Source organism: Lepidochelys kempii, chromosome 7 (assembly GCF_965140285.1).
Source record: "Lepidochelys kempii isolate rLepKem1 chromosome 7, rLepKem1.hap1, whole genome shotgun sequence".
In the NCBI taxonomy this organism is placed as follows: Eukaryota; Metazoa; Chordata; order Testudines; family Cheloniidae; genus Lepidochelys; species Lepidochelys kempii.
In genome coordinates this window covers 40,092,532-40,114,045 of record NC_136386.1, presented here as the reverse complement: position 1 = coordinate 40,114,045, position 21,514 = coordinate 40,092,532, and the positions used below count along the sequence as shown (strand labels likewise).

The window sequence follows — 21,514 nt, the reverse complement described above, 5'->3', positions numbered from 1 at the left end:
GCGAAGCTGGAAACTGGATGCAGGTGTCTTGTCCTCTGGACAATACTGTAGGAGTAAAGTGAATAGACCGACCCATAGAAATTAAGTTTCAGAATTTAGGGCCTGACCCTTTCTCCCATGTGTTGTGCTTCCTCCATTGGCTTCAGTGGTACTACTCAAGGGAGTTAGGGTTTGTAGGATCCTTTCTTTGTTAAGGAAAGCAAATTTTTCATTTTTCTTTCAAGGATCTTTGTTTTCTCTAACCAGCTCCCCATTGATGTTTGCTTGTAGGTGCTTTCCTCATTCCATATGTGGTTTTCTTTATTTGCTGTGGAATACCAGTATTTTTCCTGGAGACCGCCCTGGGACAGTTTACTAGTGAAGGAGGTATTACATGTTGGAGAAAAGTTTGCCCGCTGTTTGAAGGTAACAACCAGTACTTTGTTCTTTTTTTTTTTTTTAATGCATGATATGTTTCAGCAAAAATAATGTTAAGATATGCAGAAAAAAGTATGGTCTTGGTTTGAAAAGCAAACGGTTTCTGTAATTAATTTCTTTTCTTTATTTTTTTTTCTCCAGGTATTGGATATGCTACCCAAGTTATTGAAGCACATTTAAATGTTTATTACATCATCATTTTAGCATGGGCTATCTTCTATCTATTTAACTGCTTTACCACAGAGCTCCCTTGGGCCACTTGTGGACATGAATGGAATACAGGTATGTCCCCAGCAAACTTAATAGCTATAGAAATACTTGCAAGTACTTGATTGCTAAATTAAACTGTAGGGGCCAAATTTTTTGCTGGTAGAAATTGGCTTAGTTCCATTGAAATCAATGGACATGTGAAAATCACACAGCAGAGAATTTGGCCCACAACATTTACCAGCGTTTCCTGAAGAGTCCTGGTGTAGAACCTTGCTCATGCTTTTGTGGTGGCTTGTTTTTGTTTGTTTTTTTTCTCAACATTGTATAGACATTTGTTCTTGTCAAAATGTAATGATACTGTACAGGATCAGAAGCCCTAGGCTTTTCTTAATTCTGAAAGATGCTATGGGCTAAATCTTGGGATCGCGACTCAGGACCGTATCGTACTTTCACTTTTTTACACTCGGAGAATTCAGCTTAAAAACTGATGGCACAATATGGCTCTCAGTTTTTCATCAGTCCTTATTCAGACAAACCCCCAGTGAAACCAGTGTGTGTCTTGCCTCCTTAAATACTGAGGGAAAAATTGAGTAAGGATCTTTGTATCTGAACTTTTTATTCAGAGATCTATAACTTTGTTGCATTGTATTTTCTGACTGTACCTGGGCCCACTCCTGCAAACCCTTAGCTGCACAAATAGGACTATTTGTGTGATTGACTGCTGTTGTGTGAGTGAGGGTTTGCAGGATAGGGCCCTGTATTTGGAAGGTTTATCCTAACATGGATATTCCTTTATCAATCTGAATGTTTAAGTACTGCATTTCACTTGAAATGAAGATCATAATGGTTAGTGGAACTGAATGCCCACTAATACTTTCATCCTCTTGTACAGTGTATTGGTTGTAGTTTTCATGTCATTGATTTTTTTCCCATTCCACCCCTTATATTACTGTTTGCCCTCACCCTACCCTCACACCCTACTGTGGCTTTATGGCTTTGACTCACTTCCACTGGGCCCAATCCTGCATTCCATTCACACCCAAAACACACTCTGAAGTCCATTTGGATGTGTTAAGAATCCGGGATCAGGCTGACTGGTGGTGGTAGGCTTCAGTGTCCTTTTTCTCCTCCATGCAGTGACACCTAGCCAGTATTGATCATTGTTCGAATAGTATGTGTCAACTCAATAATGCTGAGATGCTTTGATCTCGTCCTCTTTTTCCCCCCTAACAGGGCACCAGAGAGTAAATTTCTCACTTGCCACGTTAAGGCCAGTGGACATATGTTGCTTGCAGAAAGTGATTCCTGAGCCAACTGTTGGCATTGGGATTTGAACCTTAGTTAGCCAGCTGGAGCTGGCTGTATGTTTTAACTCCCTAGCAATCACACCAATTCAAAGCTTCTTCTGCCTCAAACACTGCATTGGCTCTTGCAATTGTAGCTTTTCATTCAAAAAGTACAGTAGGTAAATGTAACATGCTGTGCAGGAATATCTTCCTGGGATAAGTCTGTGTGATTCAACGACCAAAGTACACTGTAACAGAACTGACAATTCCATACTATTTTCAAATGCCGGGGAAGCCTTTGTTTGCTAAGGGTCAGTTCAGTTAGACTGGTGGCATTACATGATGAAAAATACTCTAAGCAGACAAGTATATTGCAGATATCATAGCAAACTTTTTTTTGTTCTTTTATAGAAAATTGTGTGGAATTTCAGAAACTTAATATGAGCAACTGCAGTCAACTCTTTTTACAAAATGCCACGTCTCCAGTCATGGAATTCTGGGAGTAAGTGTACATAAACTTTCCTTTCCATTCAAGTATTGATTACCTTCCAGTATTTTTGACCATGCACAGCTAAGTCTGACTCCTGCAGCCATAGGTGCTGGTGCTGAGGGTGTGGCAGCATCCCCTGGCTTGAAGTGGTTGCCATTATGTACAGGGTTTACAGTTTGATTCAATGTCTCTCAGCACCCCCACTATACAAATTGTTCCAGCACCCCTGCCTGCAGCCCTTAGCGATGTGAAAAGCTCAACTGGAAACTGTTCTCACATATAGCAAGAAGGTCAGAGTAAGAGTTTAACTTGCTATAGGATAATGGAAAGGAGACTTTCTGTTCTGTGAATAACATTTTCTGTTTCCTATGGAGACATTATTTTGACATAGGGCTCAATCCTGCGCCTCGACAGTGCATGGGAGTTTTGCCACTGACTTCAGAGAGAGATTTGCTAGAAGATGGGGGAGAGAGCTGGTGATTTAAAATATTTATCTAGTTCTTCAGCGCATCTTTTTCTTGTAAGAGATGCCCAGTTTACATTATTTGAGATAACTGCTACAAGCTTTTCATAAAGGCAAAGTTGCAATGGTCTGTTAACATACTACACCATACATTACTTGTTCATGAACTGGTTAATATTCTAAGAACCTGGCTAGAGATTCTGTCTTGCCAGCTAGGGAGCCCTCCTCCTCTGAGTATGCTAGGGAGGATGATTGAATTTCTAAATATCTATCCTCTTTTTGGTGCTTCTCTTGTGTAGGTACTTGGTGTAAAAGCTTTCTCATTACCAGGACACTCCCTGTTTTACTATATCACAATCTCATGGGAAGAATCCTCACATTTTTCCAGTAATGTGCAATACAGAATCTAGCTGATAACAATAAAAAAATAAATTAATGTGTGGCTCTACTTAAAATGCAGATCCTTTACCGGAGCATTAAGTAAGCGGGTCAGGGGATCTCTAGGAAGCTGGCATGACAATTGGTATTTTAGCTATTGTCTTTCATTATTTTACAATGAAGAGTCTTACGATTATTTACTCATCCCTAATAATAATAGGAATGGTTTGAGTGTCTTGTATCTCCATGATTCTGATTTACTAGCTAACATAGTGATAGTGAATATTTATTGACAAACTGAAGGCTTCTTTTAGTGATTTTTTTTACTTTGAATTGTATTAAATTGATTATTTTTCAGTAATGGTAAATTTAACAAAGGGTATATATAACTGTACATTTGTTCTGTGGAAGACAGTGTACATGCAAAGGACATGCAAAGATTGAAAGCATTGTTTTTAAAACAATGTCACTATTTAACATTACTAAGTATTTTAATGGCACATTCTAATCACAGTAATCTGCAGACAGGACCTTATTCTGAAGCTGTTCAATGTATGGAGTCTTAATCACAGCACTTAGACATGGAAAATACTTATTAGGCCATGTATTAGGACCAGCTCCCAAGGGAGAGCTCTGCATTGACATAATTTACTTTCATGTCAGCATGTGCCATTGTCTTTAGCTTGGGCTCAATTAGCCACACCATGGTAAATTATCTGAGCTTTCCATGGCAGGGGCTATTGTCTAAGTATGTGGTATTTGTCGTAGAGGTTCATTTCAATTGCTGAATATGATTACTGCACCCTTGAAGTACCACAGTCACATCAGTACAAATACACCTGCCCCCGACTTATTGTCAAGGCAGGTGGAATGTGAAACTGAGAAGTATTGCAGGCTGAGAGAGGGGGCATGGAGGATACATACAGGAGGATCGTCCATACAGGACATAGTGGAAATAATACCAGCCAAGCTGTGAAAGGACGGTTCATCTGTTGGACACCCTGACCAGAGATACAGTGGCCATCCTTCAAAACTATTCTTTGATAATTAGATCTCCTTGCCACAGTGCTTGAGTAATTCTCCATGCTTTCAAGAGTTTATTTAAGAAAAGATGAGTAGTCTTTTCTACTAGAATCTCACTAATCCGCCTACTTTATACTGTATGTCAAAATACAGCCACCTACCCACTTCTCAGGAAAGATTTCATAGTAGAGTAGTGGGGAGAAGTCTTGGCTTCATTATTTTTGCAAACAGCATTATGGTACATTTACTAGTAGTGTAGGATAATTAAAAGTAAGTTGTTGTACAACTATCTTAATAAATCAATAAAGTATGATTTGTGATACCTTTGCCTTGTTTTTCCATTTGCTTGTTCATTAATTTCAAAGTTCAGCAATGCACAATGGATCAGTCAATTATCAATACAAATTGGCAAGTTTTGTTATATCAGTATAAAAGGCCTTAAAACAGATTTATGGCTTATATCCCTGTGGTTACATTTTGTTATGAAACGCCCTGCTTTGGACTGCCTAAAGACAGTGCTCCCTTGCTAATATGACAAAAATGCAGACATTGTTATTCTATTCTTTGCCTCCTAAACATAAAGATAAATATGATAATACAGTTTAACATGGACCTGAGTCACAATGGATTTTGAGTATTCTGAAGTTTGGAGAGATTTGGGTCTGTGGCTTTAGGTGAGAGTTAGAGGCCAATTATGAAATTGGAAGGGGTGCATATAAGTTTAACTGCATGCTCAAAAGTTTTTAAAGCACAAACATATGACAGCATAATTAAAATATTATTTTAGAAGAAGGTTCCTAATTACCTAGTCTCCCTACTGTAGTAAACCCATACTTGATTTGTGACATCAGATAAACTGTTCCAAAGTAACCTCCATGCTTTCTGTGAGCATACCACGTCTGTTAAGTAACCTTTTGTTATTTCTCTAGAGCTGCTTTTCCTCTGTTGTGGTGTGTAGATAAGCTGCTGATAATGCTAACAGTTTACTAGCCAAAAGAGCTTAATAAAATTAAACTGTTACATGTTTTCCCTGGCCAAGTAAAACTGATGTGGCATAGCTTTCTCTGTTGGAGTCTGAACAGGCTATAATCCTGCTGAGGAAGATGTTTGTCTAGTTAAAATTTAAGTAGATGAAGCATTGCATGGTTTCAGAAGTTAGCAGAGACATGATCCGGAACTGGGTAAAAAATAAACCAACCAACAAATTTAGGAATATATTTGTTTAAAAAACCCCAAAGAATTGTGGTTATTTTCTAATGGCTGGACTGTTATTAGATTTAGAATGACCAGATGATTACAGTTCCGTTATGTGCTTTGTGTCTCAGGCATTTAATTACATGCATATAGAATGACCTAGTGATCTATAAATTCAAAATTGCAGTGCAGTTTGCAAAGAGAATAGTAGTTAATAAGTAGTAAATCCATTACAAGTTTAGTGAAATTGTACAGATAGGTGTCTTGTGACTCATACCAGAAATTTAATTGTACTTAACCAGAGGTCTTGTTTACACAGTACTGATTTGCTTTGTAAATATTAGACTATCTTGTGCTTGTAAAAGGAGTTGTCTAGATTGCTCGGGGGCTGTAGTGCTGCTCTGAACAGCTACAGCATGGGTAAATCACTGGCTTTTTGTTCTGTGTTTGCACAACATCTAGCACAGTGAGGTCCTGGTCCATGTTGGGAGCTCCTAGTTGCTGTCGCAATACAAATAATAAATATACGTTGGCTCATCCAAATGCTTCATTGTATTCTGGAGACGCCACCTCTTGGAATGAGGGTTGTTCAGTCTATAATCATCCAGTCCGGATTTAGACTGTCAACAAGGGTGTCAAATAATATTCACAATGATGCTGCTTTCTTGCCGTGTGCATTTCCAACTCATGTAGAGTCGCTATCAGCTGGGAACTTAAGTCTATACTGACTCAGGCTGGTTTCAAAGTAGAACTTTAGAAGATAGAGATTCCTTATCCAGATACCGTCTCCTAAACAATCCAATCCTCTCTTTTTAAATAGCTAATAATCTGCAGGACCTTTTTCAATAAGACAGTAAGAAGCAGGTTTTCTGTGCTCCGCCTCTCTCCTATGGAGTTTGATCCTGTGCCCATTCAAGTCAATGGGAAAACTCCCATTACCTTTAATGGTGCAGGGTCAAGCTGTGTTCAGCACGTGTGATTTTCCAAGAGAAGGAATTAGGGTGTTCGTGGAGCAGCATGCAAAGGGAAGTAGACAAATGTATAGATGTGGGGGAGAGAGAAAACAGAGATAAGTACAATTTTCAACTCACAGGCAGATGCTTCAGTGGTCATCCTTAAAAAAACTATCCTTTGATAGGTAGATCTCCTTACCACAATGTTTTTGTTGTTCTCTATAATAACAAGGGTTTATGTAAGAAAAAAATTATCCGGCTTGAAAAGTTACAGTATTAGAGATTCATATTTGCATAATGCTGTATATTTCTCAAGTTACTGTTATGGGTCTAAGATACTTAAGCTAAAAATATTCAAGCTAATATTTATAAAGGGTACACAAGTTGCTATATATTGAAGAGCAGAACATAGCTGCATCAGATATCAGCGGATATTAGTAACAGGGGCTGAAGTTGGACTTGGCTTTGAATAGGTGTAACAAATATACCATGTGCACAAGAATCCTAGGGAGTATTTGTGCTTTGGATACTTGGGAGTGCTGGGGAAGGCTTTGCTTCTGATTTTGCAAAGAAGACACCCATCCATATCAGAAGCCTGGATCTTTGTTAGATAGCACATGGCTTTGAGGCTGAAAATGGATAGGAAGCTTCAGTGGGTTTGAGAATGGCAAATACAGCCTTGGGCATTCCCAGATCTCCTGCTTCAGAGCCCAGGAGTAACTCCATCTAACTGTATTGGTGATAGAGGGAATACCCAGCAGTGGAATGGGAAGGAAACATTCCAGTAGTAGCTCTGACTCACACTGTGATGAAGTTAACCTCTCCCAGAGTTGAGCATAAACCCTGTGTCTGCCCACCATTCTGTCAGGTACAGACTCTCTACTTCTGATAGTGACGGTGGTGGCAGTGGTGGGGGAGATCTGCTTTGTGTAACTCAGTGTAGCACCCTGTTCCCCTCTGGTGGTGGGTGGGACACAGAGAGAGGTCTCTCTGCTCAGGCAGTAGAGGCTTTTGCTTTTAGAACCACAGGTCTCAGGTTCAGTCCCTGCTGATGATGATCCATGCTGTGATGTGGCATTAAACGTCAAAGGACTGTGCGAGTTAATATCTTGGCTTGTGAGTCAGTAACTGATTGCTGCTTATCTATGTTCACATAGCCAGGAGGGTGTGATCCTGCTGGAGATGTAGCAGGCCAGGCAGTGGAGAAATGACTCTGAATCTGGGAGCTTTGATCTTATGTCCCCTTTTCTGCTAGGCCAAGGGTGACCATCCCTGGTATTGATTTTGAGGTTTCACCTGCATTTGTAGGTTTCTCGCTGTAACTTTGACCAAGGAGGTCAGAGCTGCAGCACTGGGAGAGTCTAGGAGCTTGAGGAGGGCTTTATATTCTCACCATTTTGAAGTACCTTGTGAACCATGGCCTAGATAATGCCGCGATATGTTTTACATGTCATCAGAATTGGCATTCCTCCAAGCTGGGTAGTTGACTCAGTCCAAATTCAGGGACCTGATCCCCATTAAACTCCAGCGTTGGGCTGTGAAAGATGTTCGGAGCATGTCCAATTTACTTTGAAGCGTAGGTGTTTCTTTCAAAGGGTTAGGTATCCCAGTCAAGGTGCTCCAGAGAGAACTTGTTTTCTTACATCTCTGAGGTAGTGACATGTGGGGTTTCTGGCATCTGCTCTTCATCCAGTTGGATGCTCATGCTGGTAAAGGTTCAGGTAGTAATAGAGGTGAAACGCCCACAGGAGACACTGGATCAGCCTGGAAGGATGGAGCAGGTGAGATTCAGAAACTGAGAGGGGATTCAGTTTGCTTCTTCAATCCCTGCAGGCCAGGAAATCTTCTTGCAAATATATGGGAGAGTCCAGGGAGCCTATGGGTACCATTTCCACTGCTCCTGTCTGTTACCATGGTCTGGAACTAGAGCTTCAGGGCCCTGGGAAGAGGGCTGTGCAGACAAGTCCTGTGGTACTGAGGTTGATTCCACCTCAATAGTTTCCTTTATTGGCTGAGTAACAACCCAGACCTGAGCCAAAGAAGGCCTGGTTGTTAGCCTGTCATTCTCTGGAGGGGGTGGCACATCCTCAGCATTTCCAAGTCAAGCCTAGTTAGAAAAAACCCTTTTTGTCAAAGGGAAAGAAAAGGAGCTGCTCTTGGTAAAAGTAAAAAAAAACAAAAAAACTCCTCACAAAGTCAAAAAAAAAAGGCTTTTAATCCTATGAAAAGTCATTAACAAGTTTGGGCCTGATCGTGAGGTGCTGAGTACCCAGGGGCATTCAGCGCCTCTCAGGACTAGGACTAGCTAGCTGTGCATGTCTTGAGGAGAACATTATGCTGTGCCAGACTCACTAGTTTCTGTCCAGTTCACAGGAGGCCATTTGAAAATGGTCTTTTGTTTTGATTCACATAAGCTCTTCATCTGGTTTGATTACAACTGGAGATTACAGTCAGAAGTATTCACTGATTTGGGGTGCCCTATTTGAAGTGTCTATGATCTGATTCTTCTGAGTACTCAGCATTATTTAGCATTTTGTGTTCAGACACAGCTCTCATTCACTTCAGGTGCAGCTGTGAGTGCTCAGTACTCCTGCAAAGCAGACCCCAAGGTTTCAAGTTGGCACCCAGAAAATAAGAAACACACAATTAGTGACCACGTGTGAAAAGCTGGGTTTACGTGACTTGCCTAGCATCACACAGGAACACTCGGGCACAGGCAGGGATAGAATTCAGTTTCCCAGGAAAGCATTCAATTGTCTTGATCATAAGGCCATCATGTCTTTTGCTGCAATCCCCCTCCTCATTCACTTCACACCTTCCAACTCCTACCCCAAATGGAGCAGGCCATCCAACACTTTCCTTCACTGCATAGGCTGGGTTCATTCCCAGAGAAGGATGATACTGTGCACTGAAAGAGGCAGGGTTCTGTGGAAAAATGAGTAAAAACTTTTGGGTACTTGACTTTGCAACCTTGATATTCTTTTAATATAGTGTTTTTATATGTAATTTCCTAGGTTTTTAAAAAAGCATACTGAAAAAGCAGAAATTCCATCATGTGGCATCATATTGACTCCAACATGGTTCATCAGGAGGGGTGCAACCTTAAGATCCACACAAGACCTCTGCCTCTTGAGCTAATGGAGTAACTGATAGTGGATTGACTTCTTTATGTGGACCAGCACTAGATGGTGATGGGACACTTTGCCAGTGGGTTTCAGAGAGATTTGCTGACAGCAGAGGAGTGATAAGATTCAGCACTCTTGGCTTCCATTTCAGGCTCTGGTGGGGAGTGTGGTGTAGTGGGCACAGAGTTGTCTACCTATTACCCTCAAGTTTAATCCCTTTTGCTCCACCCCATCCAATTTGTCCCAGTCCTTTCTCTTACCCATCCCTGGCCCCTCATACCAGTCCCATTCTCCTTGCTTACCCAGTTCCAGTCTCCACTCCTCAAGCTTCTCATCCTAGTCTGCTTACCCAGTTAGTCCTAGTTTCCTCCTTAGGGTTCCCTATCCAAGTTCCAGTCTCTCCTGCCACCACTCCCAGTCTCCTTGTCTAGCCAGTCCCAGTGCTTTTCTTTTTGCTCCTCATCTGATCTGTCTCTCCCTTTCTCTCTGGTCTTTCCCTCGGGTCATTCCTTCTACCCTGCTCCCTTTCCCCCTTACTGGCTCTACATCCCAGGCTCCTATTCAATCTTAGTCTTCCTCCTATCCCCGCCCCTTCTCCTTGTCCTAGGATCCCCCTCCCCTGGTTCCTTGTTGCAGTCTCTTTGCCCAGCCAATCCCAGTTCTCCCCCCACCCCACTCCCACGCAGCCTGGCTCCTCATCGGCTCTTTCTCTCTCCTCCTCCTCCCCCCGTTTCCTACCCGCATACTGTTTCCTAGTCCCAGTCACTTTGTCTAGCCCATCCCAGCCTCTCCTTCACTACACCCATCGTCTGCCCATCTCCTTGCCCAGCCAGAGCTGCAGCTTCTGCTACCCTCACTCCCAAGCCCCCAACTCACAGTCCCTCTCTCCCTCTCCTCAAGTCCCAGTCTCACCAGGCTTCCTGTCCCAATCCATTCCTTGCCCTCCCTCAGTAACATGTAGGAGCTGTGACAGGATGGAGCATGCTCAGTGAAGATAGAATCTTCAGCGATTTTAGCTGTTAAACTCTAAGAGGTCTCTATTGAGCATGTGTGAACATCAGTTTTTCAACTGCTTATAATTTGCCTAAATTGGAGTGGATTTTCACAAAGATGGCAAAAGGCACATCTCTGACACAAAGGCTCCCCACCTTGCCAAATTTTAACTCCCTGCTCCAAATCATGGAGTCGTCTTAAAAAAAAAACAGATTTTTTTTTAACATTGCAAAGCAATTATATTTTCATGGCCTCTCTCTCGGAAATGTCTACACTGTTTTGACTGAAACATTCCAGAAAATCTTAGCCTGACTCAGACAGTGAGTGTGGAAAATTTCAATCCAAATGGTTAAAGTTTGGCAAAGGTATAAGCAAATGAAAACAGGGTCTTATAATAGGAAATTATGGGCAACCTAAATAATAGTTGGTGCTCCCGGACCTGCCTATAATACATAGAAATGCCAATTTCCAGGTATTGTTAGCACCTTGAACTCTTTGCTAGAGCAGAACAATCTATTGATACTTCATAAATCAGCAAATTTAGCTCCTTTTTCTGATTGCGATTGATTCACAGACTTTGAGTTGTACTTCTTTCTTATTTTTTCAAAACTATGTCACAAATACTTCATGCAATAATATTTCAGTCCAGATGTAGTTCAAAAATATTCACTTTGACTATTCATTCTTTGTAAGGCTAAGATTTTGTCCTGGGTATTTTTAGTAAAAGTCATGGTCAGGATGCGGGCATAAACAATAAATCTCAAAAGCTGGAGCCCCACCTCCTGAGACGGAAGCTGAGGAGGTCACATACTATTACAGAATCCATGACTGACTGGTAGCCTTAATTATTTGTAATCTCTGATTGGAATTCACAGTGCCTGGGTGGTTGCCATGACGAAGTATGGGGAAAGTTGTGCCTTTGATCTTGGCAAAAAATGTAAGTTTTTGACAACAAAGTTAAGTCACATGATGCCATATTTTAATAGAATTGTTTTATTTTCATTTGCAAGCAAAGTAAAGTGCTTGTGAGCATATAATTACTCAGTAATAATTCAATCACATGTAGATAGAGCAGAACAACAAAATAGTGATAAAACTGAGAATTTTAGAAACAACTGGCTAATGTTTTTTGTATTGATAAACTGTGATGGACATACCTAAATTATATGGCTTTCCACCTATCTCTCAATAGTATTACTGAGTGCCAGTTACTGCTGTGAACTGAACATACTGAGACTGAATATATCTCCTGTCTTCTCTAAACAGATCTTTAGACATCCTGACAAAAGGAATGTTCTTCAGAAGCAGTTTGTGTGCACCTAGGAAATTTTAAAGCAATCCTTGAAAGATCGGGGAATCACAAACCTTAACCCTCGCCACAACAAGATTTGGCTGATCAATAGCTCAGTCAAGGCTTGACCCACATCACAGTTAAGGCAATGGGAGTGTTTCCATTGACATCAGTGGGCATTGGATCAGTTCCATATAGGATTAGTATTATTTATATTACAGTAATACCTAGAGACCTCAACTAAGAGAAGGTCCCATTCTGCTTGGCGCTGCACAAACACATATGAAGAGATAGTCCCTACCCTTCTTATGCATCCTGATCATGTTCTTTCTAACATTTGCATCTAACCAAAGGGCTAAAGCTTCTAAAATTGCTGAGTTTTTCTGTACTTTGTTTCTGAGCACCTAATAACTATATGTATTCTGCAAGGTGTGCTGCTTTGATTAAGTGCTGCCCGAAACCAACACTTCCCCTGTTAGTAGATCACACTGAGGCTGTCTTAGTTCTTTGAGAAAAGAATGGGCCATTGCCTTTTGCACAGGACAAGCTGAAAAGTAACATTTAATAATTTGTGCTAGATTGTTCCCCTCCTGTAAATGGTTTTTCTCCTTTTGGTCTCCCACGCAAGTGAGTAGTAGTGCAGTACAAGGGACCTGAATTACTGTGGAATGGGTTTTAAAGATCTTTGGAATGACTTAAACTTGTGGATGGCATTGTACGTCATTAAATTTGATACTTACAGTTACCCAGAAATGTGTCAGGGGCATCTACTGAGTTTTACTCACTCTCTTGAAATTAACAGACTCAGGAATGACACAATCAGGTAGGATTGACTAGCGGTGTCCCCAACTAACTTTTCAATCAACATTAGGCACCACAGTCCCATTCAAAACATACCTGTTGTCAAGGCTGATTCCCCACTCTGGCACTTCGAGTGCAGAAGGTGGGGGCCCTCAAAGATTTTAAAAATTAATACTTGCCATTCTAGGCTTGTATTAAACAACCAAGGTTACAGCTTTTCTCCGACTTTGGCTTGGTAAACGCTGCCACCACCCAAATGCAAAAAAAATCCCTTGGATCCAGGAAGGAGCACTTGGGAATTCCTTCCTGTGGGGTACGCTCAATCCCTTTCACACACACCCCTCCAGGGAAGAGCTGAGAAAGAAAACAAAGGAAATTAGGTGTTGCTACCAGCTAATCAAACAACATGCACAAACCTCTTAGGACACCAAAAAATCAATCCTGTTCTTAAAAAAGGTAAATATTATTAAAAACAAAAAAGAAAGAAAGTACATCTGGAACTTAGGCTTTTGCTAAAGTTTAAAAGAGCAATTCCAAAAATTAGGCACCCAAAATAGCTTTCTTGGGGGTTCAGCTTAAAGGTTCCAAGCAAACAAAAATATCTGATTAAGCACAGAGGAGTCCATTAGCCATAAGAAATAAACAGAAATAACCCTAATCACATCTTTCTAAACATTTCTGATCTACTTACACATTTGGGAGTTCCAGATAAGTAGTTCTAGATATGATCTGATGATTTATGATCATACCAGGCTTAAAGCTGCATACAGCATTGCTGCTCTGTGTCTCCGCTCTCCGGAGAACAACCACAGACACAAAGGGAAAGCTTCTTTCCCAATTTTAAAAAGTTCTAGCCTTCCCATTGGCTCTTTTGGTCAGGTGCCCCCCTCCTTTTTTTTTTACCTGGGGGACTTTGTTAACCTTTTACAGGTAAAGCAAGCAGAGAACAGCCACCAAGAGGGACTTTATAGCTAACTGGCTGGTTCGGTGTCCATAAAAGGAGCTACCCCCTCTTCATTCAACACACCTGTCCTTAGCATAATTTGTTTCATTGCATAAAATAAAAAAGTCCTATGTTATTAAATAATCTTGAGATCTGCTTTGTGGCTTTTGAAAAAGTGCAGGCAAAGACAAGAGTCACAACTGAGCTGTAGTGATGAGGCTGATATTTTCATAAAGAGTATTTCCCAAGTATAACTTCTGTGTTGGTTGATCCAGGAAATTAATTGGAATAATTGCCAGGATATCGTTCTCAGTCAGTTTGAGCAGCTCAGCATGGGGTTCCTGCTGTGCAGAAGAAGTAACCAACAAATGCTGAACAGTCCTTTTTTTTTCTGGCAACAGTTCTGCAACATTTTGAAAGCTTGATCCACCTTGATTTATGTGTTATTGACCAGATGTTTGTAACAACCAGTTTTCCTGGTGTAATCTACAGGAATACTGCAAGTAGGGCAGAAGAGCTTTCTACCACCTCATTCCTAGAGAGCTCTCTGCACTGTGCAGTTGTCACCTCTTAAGTTCTGCTACTTGGGGAAAATGTTGCATGTACCCCTCAATGTGGAATGAAATAAAAAATTTTAACATTTTTAAATTTTAACAAGCTGTCTTAAATATTTCAGTGGGGTGAGAGCAAGTGCCATTTGATTTGGAAACAGAGTGGTAATATTAATTTACAGCACTCATGCTTAGGTTTCAGCCCTATGTCTTATCAATTACAAAAACAGATTAATATGTGGAGAGAAAACCCCTTTGGAGATACCTAATGCACCAAGATAAACAACAAACCATAACATGAATTCTAATTATCCTCTTGCTTACACCTATTTTATCGGTGTATCTTCATTTACTTAACTGATTTACATCAGTATAAGTGTAAACAAAATCAGGCCCGTTTCTCTCCCTCATATCTTTTGCCAACACTCTCCGGCCCTTCTTCTTTTTCCTTTATGATGCTTTTCCTGGTGAGGGTCGTGGTGGCAGCATGAAGAGTAGGGAGAACCAGACCTCCCTTTCCTCCACTACAGGTTTCATCTCCTCCTGGGGGATTACGCAGTGTTGCCAGGCCATCCAGGAGATATAATCTCTTCAGGGTGTGCTGGGTTGGCCTCAGGGCCTCTGCCCAGTGGGATGTGCCTGGTAGAGTTCCAACAGAAGCCTTCCAGGGGGCATCCTTACCAGCTGCCAAAACCACCTCAACTGGCTCCCCTTGATCTGGAGGAATAATGGCTGTACTCCAAGGCCCTCCTGCATAGCCGAGCTCCTCACCCTGTCTCAGAGAGTAAGCCCAGCTACCCTGCAGAGAAACCTCATTTCGGCTGCTTGTACTTGCGATCTCGTGCTTTCGGTTATTACCCAAAGTTCATGACCATAAGTGAGGCTGGGACGTAGAATGACCTATAAACAGAGAGTTTCGTCTGAAAACTCAGCTCCCACTTCACCACCACAGATTGGTACAGTGTCTGCATCGCTGCCACACCAATCTGCCAGTTGACCTCACGCTCACGCTTGCTATCACTCGTGAATAAGACCCCTAGATACTTGAACTCGTCCACAAAGAGCAGCTGCTCCCCCCCTCACCTGGAGAGAACAGTCCACTTTCTTTCAGGAGATTTGGAGGTGCTGATTCTCATCCCAACCGCTTCACACTCGGAAGTGAAACGTTCAAGTGAGCATCAGAGATCACAGTTTGAAGAAGCAAGGACAACATCAGCTGCAAACAGCAGAGATGCCACCTCCGAGTCCCTGTACTGGATACACCCCACAGCTTGGCCGCTCCTTGATATCCTGTCCATGAAAATCATTAACAGGAGTGGGGACAAGATGCACCCGTGGCGGAGTCCAATGCTCACCTTGCACAAACTCGACTTAATGCCAAGAATACGAACTCAACTCTCACTCTGAGAATAGAGGAACCGGATAACACACAAAAGTGGCACTGGCAACTCATACTCCCACAGCACTTCCCACAAGATATGTTGAAGAACACAGTCATATGCCTTCTCCAGGTCTACAAAACAAAGGTAGACTGGATTATCAAACTCCCACAACCCCTCAAAATCTGTGAGACAGCAAAGAGCTGGTCCATTGTTCCATGGCTAGGACGGAATCCACATTGTTTCTCCTGAATCTGAGGCCCTTTACTAGTTATTCCCCTCCTTAAGCAGCTACTCACACCTCCTATGAAGACTCTTACTGGCTGCTTCTCGATGCTTACCCCTGGTCTTACCTCAACATGTTCAGGTGAGAGTGACTTCATCCAATTTCATGGAAACAAAGGGAAAATACTTTTGGTCTGTGGGAGTGAGTGCTGTTGTTCTCCATCACAATTCAAAACATGCTCTTCTGCTGCAGGGCTGTGGTGTTTGGATGGGATGATCCTGAGAGATGGATTGAGTTTTAGTGACTATCCTTCCCTGAGCTGCCAGACTGCAATGGGACCATGTAGTGAGGGACCATTTCTGAGATTCAGGTTCCAAGGTGGTAAAATAAGGCTAATGATACCAACCTACATAGTTGTGGACATGATATGAGTTGTATGTTTTTAGATTTCACCCTCGTTCAATATTGTACCCAGTTTACAAATGGGAATACTGAGGCAGAAGGGTTGAATGATGTTTGTATAATGTTCAGTGGTGTTGTAAAAGGTGAGCAAAGTGCTACAGAAGTATGATCTTTTATTAAAGCCAGTCAGCAGCAGAAGTGAGGACAGAACTCGAGACTTCCCAGATCCCAGCTTTATGGTTAATCCACTGGACTTGGGATAACATTTCTGGTTTTCGTTTTTTTCTTCTTGCCTGTCAGCTCTTCTTCATCCCTGCCTCTGGAGGGACACTACCTCTCAAGTGTCCTGCATGGTGTGGGACATCCCACATCTGGCCCCAGGTTTTACAGTTGTCCAGAGGTCTCTCATTGCCTTAGCAAAAGCCCACTTTGGCACCTGGACACAATCACTGTCGGCAGCAGTGGTGGATACCTTCTCCTCCCCTGCTGCAAGCAACAGTGCCTCCTCCCTGCTTCCTTCTGGGGCAGTATGCAGCTGAGAAAGCACATGGAGGCTGCTGGGGACTAGGCCAGGCTGCAGCAGTGGGGAGATCTGTTGCGGGAGGAGTGATGGGGTTTCTGACACAAAACACAACAATGAGCATTACAGTAAATGGAATTTTTATTTTACTGTAAATAGAGACTTTCTACAAAAAGAATGCTTTTAGTACACAGAATCATTGTTTAGTTTCATTATGATAAATTCCAGGCTATTTACATGCTTGCACATAAATGGTTTTAATAAAAAAGTGTGTGTAATAAAGAATAGGATGTCCTTCTCTGTGCCCCTGTTTTCAAAGAGTAGTGTCCCTCATTGCCACTTATTTTGAGGGTCACTGGTCCCTCCTTGCAGAGTCCAGGGGTTGAGAAGTATGCCAGTGCCCCTGTGCTAAAGTTTGACCCATCACCTTCTGTTTGTAATTTGTTTGTTTGACTTTCTTTGTTAGAACTCTTCTGAGTGCAGGCAGGACATGCTGGTATGATGGATTTGAAGAGAGAGAGATTCTTGGCCAATCACAGCATGCTTTTCACATTGGTGTGCTATGCTGGCAAAAGATAAAAAGCTGTCATTAATGTGTGGTTATTGTAGGAGGCTGCAGCACATTGCTTGGTGGCTCCCCGGGAGGTATTGTTTTAGAAAGTTATAGACTCTCATTGGCCCAGTTCAGAGGTTTCTGCTCTGGCCTATGTTCCCCATTATGTGGAATCATTCCTGAGCAGAGGGACACCTGCGGTGAGGTGGTGTAGATTCCCTCAGAGGCACAGCACAAAACTTGCAGCCTGCCAAAGAGAGGGGTCAGGTTGCTTTAAGACACCTTTGTGCTGTCCCAATTCTGGGCTACTCCAGAGTGGCCCCTGGGGCAACTTAGATCACCTGGAGAAAAGGAGGGGATTTAAGCACTGAGAGATTCCTTTGGAAAGGGACATGGGGAGGAAGAGGAACTGCTGTCAAAAATGCTGAGAGAGCCACAGGAGATATTGGGAGAGAACCAAGAGTCCGCAGGATGTCCATGAGTGGGAGAAAAGTCATATGCTGCAGAGAAATGAAGGAAGATGAGGCCTGGAGACTTGGCCAGGAAGAAGTTACTATGACCTTGGTGAGTACAGATTAAAGAGCGTGGAAGCCAGACTGGATGGATCAGGAGCAAATCAATGGCAGCTAATGCTTCAATCATATCTATATGTGCCCATGTATATTTCTGCTTTCTTTTCCACTAGCTTTCCCTTTGGTTCTCTGTTTTGCGCACAGTCTTTTTTCCTGGCCACTCCCTTTGTCCCCTTCATGCCAGCGCTGCACTTGAAGCAGCTCTCTAAATCCTGTGCACATATATCCTCCTGCTTCTTTTGCAAAGCCTTCTCCAGATGTATTTCTTTGAGTAACTTTCAACATTGATCTCCATGCCTGTCGTGTCTCCTCCCCATTTTGTCTGGTGGGAGGGATAGCTCAGTGGTTTGAGCATTGGCCTGCTAAACCCAGGGTTGTAAGTTCAATCCTTGAGGGGGCCATTTAGGGATCTGGGCCAAAAAATTGGGGATTGGTCCTGCTTTGTGCAGGGGGTTGGACTAGATGACCTCCTGAGGTCCCTTCCAACCTTGATCTTCTATGATTTTATCTGTCTGTATAAACTTTCAGGCTCTTCTGGGCAGATTTGGGTTTTGTTTTTCTGATCCTTCCCCAAGCTCAAGGAGGGTCTGAGAATAGAGACTAGCTCTAGCCCTACTCCAATACACACTGTTAAAGCAAGTCTAATGAACTCATGTAGAATGGCATCCAAGTAAATAAAGTGCTGATTTTAATGAGATGTAGACTTGAATAAGAACGCTTGGCATTTCAGCAAGTGCCATGAATCTTCGATAAGATGCACTGAAGTGCAGGTTAATCTTATCCTTAAGGTTTTAAATGCTGTAAAATGAAAAATAAAAACAGCCACATGCTGAACTCCATCATAACAGGGCTGCGGAGGGAAAACAAGATGTGCTGACTGATAGGAAGGGTATCCTGGTTTGGAGTATTTCATAATATTCAAATGACATGGATAAGTCACAGAAATATGCATTGAGGTAAATTTTTCAGAGCTGTACACGATGCTGTAGCCATGTGACTGCCTCCCATTAACACCACCCCTAGGGCTTGTGCTCTGTCTACCACTTTGGAAAGAATTGTACAGCTAAGTCGCTTTCCAAAGGAGAATTCATACATTTTGGATGGAATTTTATTTGCAGGTCCTGATCCATTTCTAATAAGTACCGTACATTAGCCCATTTAGTAGTCATGGAGTATGGACATTTGGAGGGGTACCACTGATAACTGGCATAGCCTATTTGGGAGTACTCTTGTAAGCCTTTGAATGTGTAGATTCCCTCAGTGGCACAGCACAGAACTTGCAGAACTTCCACATTCTAGCGGAATTCTGAAGAAGTAAAAGGGAATGAGCATTCTAAAGGAAACATGTACATTCCATGGATTTCAGATCCTTTACCTGTCCATTTTCGAAAGAACCAAAGGGTGCTAGCTACTCAGTTTCCATTGACTATCAGTGGGAGTTTGGCACATACCCTTCTTCGGTACTTTTGAAAATCTGTTATTCATACCAAGAATACATATTTGGGACCTGATTCTGCTGCCCACGAATCCAATGGAAGCTTTGCCACAGACTTTCATCAGCAGACGAGTAGGCTGTTGGTGGTGTCCACATTTCTCCAGCAGATGGGTTATTTCAGTGCTTGCTGAGCAGTCGTTGCAGTATCACGATGTTAAATAATGTTTGCATTTTATTGCCCATTTTACTTTATTCCATTTTTGCTTTAGTATTATTACTACAAGATTAATTTTACAAGATTAGAGAAGGAACTTCTCAAAGGATTCTATTCCTTTTCAGGTTTCAGTGGTATCCGTGTTAGTCTGTATCAGCAAAAAAAAGTGAGGCACCTTAGAGACTAACAAATTTATTCGGGCATAAGCTTTCGTGGGCTAGAACCCACTTCATCAGATGGATGAAGTAAAAGATACAGGAGGAGGTATAAATACATGAAAGGATGTGGGTTGTTTTACGAAGTTTACCAAGTTTTACCAAACTTCAAAAACAGACTCCAACGTGAAGCTGCAGAACTGGAATTAATTTGCAAACTAGATACCATCAGATTAGGCCTGAATAAAGACTGGGACTGGTTGGGTCATTACAAAACCTAAACTTAATTTCCCCAATACTCATTTCTTCCGACTGATACTCACACCTTCTTGTCAACTGTCTGTAATGGGCCACTCTCTTACCACTTCAAAAGTTATTTCTCCTCCCTTGGTAGCCAGCTGTTTATTGACTTATCTCGTTAGACTGACCTAACACTTGGTAAAACAACCCACATCCTTTCATGTATTTATACCTCCTCCTGTATCTTTTACTTCATCCATCTGATGAAGTGGGTTCTAGGCCACGAAAGCTTATGCCCAAATAAATTTGTTAGTCTCTAAGGCGCCACAAGGACTCCTCATTTTTATTCCTTTTCAGTCATTCTCATTGTCAAGCATAGAAAATAAATCCCCACTTTCATGCTTATTCATCTCTTATTTTATTTTCGTGCTAGTACTTTTGTGCATGGAGTTTTTCAGACTGATACACCCAGAAAGGGTCTCTGTAGCAAAGAGTTCACACTTTGCTTCTCTCCTCCTGCAAAGGAAGTAGAGGGCGAATCTGAGACTGAAGCCAGTGGGACTCCACGTTGACATATCCCTGAAGAATCGGGTATAAATGCATATAATATGTAGACAAAGAAGAGGGCAATGCATGAGGCATTTGAGTTGTTGAGGTTTGGCAGACATCTAGTTTCATTAGGATATATATTTGTTTGCATTATTTTAAGTTTGCAGTTTGCTATAGAATAACGTAATTCACACTCCAGGGATTAGAGTAGTAAGCATTTTCCTATTTAAAAATACATTTGTAAATTTCACGTAGAGGGGAAAAGTTCCATTCCCCTTTTACCAAAGTCTTGTGCCATGTAGCTCCCAGCTAATGTGGATTTATTTTATTCTGTAGCTAAATAGTTATTAAATCCAAACAGAAGAGCACTCGGAGAGAGTGACCCACCATTTGCTTTATTCAACACATTAATAGCTACTCTTTTGTATATATTACATGTAGGGCATAGAATCAGATGAAAAATATCTTTTGACTTGTCTTCTCCTCTTAAAAAAGAAAACCATCTCCCAGATTCTGTATCAGAGATATATCAGGTTTGTAATAATCACTACCTCTGGTGCCTAGCCCAGTATTGTATTATACTCTCTATTTTCGTTAACAAGTAGTTATGAGACCTGACATATAAAAAAATGTCCTAAGAGTAAAGAAGTTACAGAAAGTGACATAAATGCAATTATAAACTGGGAAATATAGACAGCTGTGGTAATAATAAGGTCATATTAGTTTCACTAAGAAGGATGCATTTTTATTTACCCTGTGCTGGGAAGTAACCACTTCATTGCTGCTGAATGTATCAGGCATATAGTGCAAAATGCACATCCAATACTGTTTCTTATACCTAGTATGTCACCTTCAAAGGGTTGGGGCCTGATTCTCAGTTATGCTAAGGCCACATTATGCCACTTGGACACTGTAAAATGGACGTAGAGTGGGTGGAAATTTACAAGCACATTATAGCCCTTGTAAAGCCCCTTTACACCTCACAAGCAGCATAAAGGACAGTAGTAGTGTGAATCAAGCCCCTAAAGTTGGCATTTCAAAGGATGTTACTGCATCTGATCACTGCAGAGGCTAAAGCAGGAACCAGCAGAAAAAGTGTTTAGTTCTTATTAACCAAGATACTCAAGTTCCTTTTTATTTAAAAAAAAGTT

At 41.7% G+C, this 21,514-nt stretch overlaps 1 protein-coding gene across 9 annotated transcripts in view; it reads left to right on the top strand.

Annotated features, from left to right (window-relative positions):
• The window catches only part of SLC6A11 (solute carrier family 6 member 11), a 280,391-nt gene that overhangs the window by 102,301 nt on the left and 156,576 nt on the right, over positions 1–21,514 (top strand). For all 9 annotated transcript variants that reach the window (XM_073352322.2, XM_073352324.2, XM_073352321.2 and 6 more), the window contains 3 exons: positions 271–405; positions 559–699; positions 2,325–2,415. In XM_073352322.2, coding sequence (XP_073208423.2) covers positions 271–405; positions 559–699; positions 2,325–2,415 — 367 coding nt within the window. The remainder of the gene's footprint in view (positions 1–270; positions 406–558; positions 700–2,324; positions 2,416–21,514) is intronic.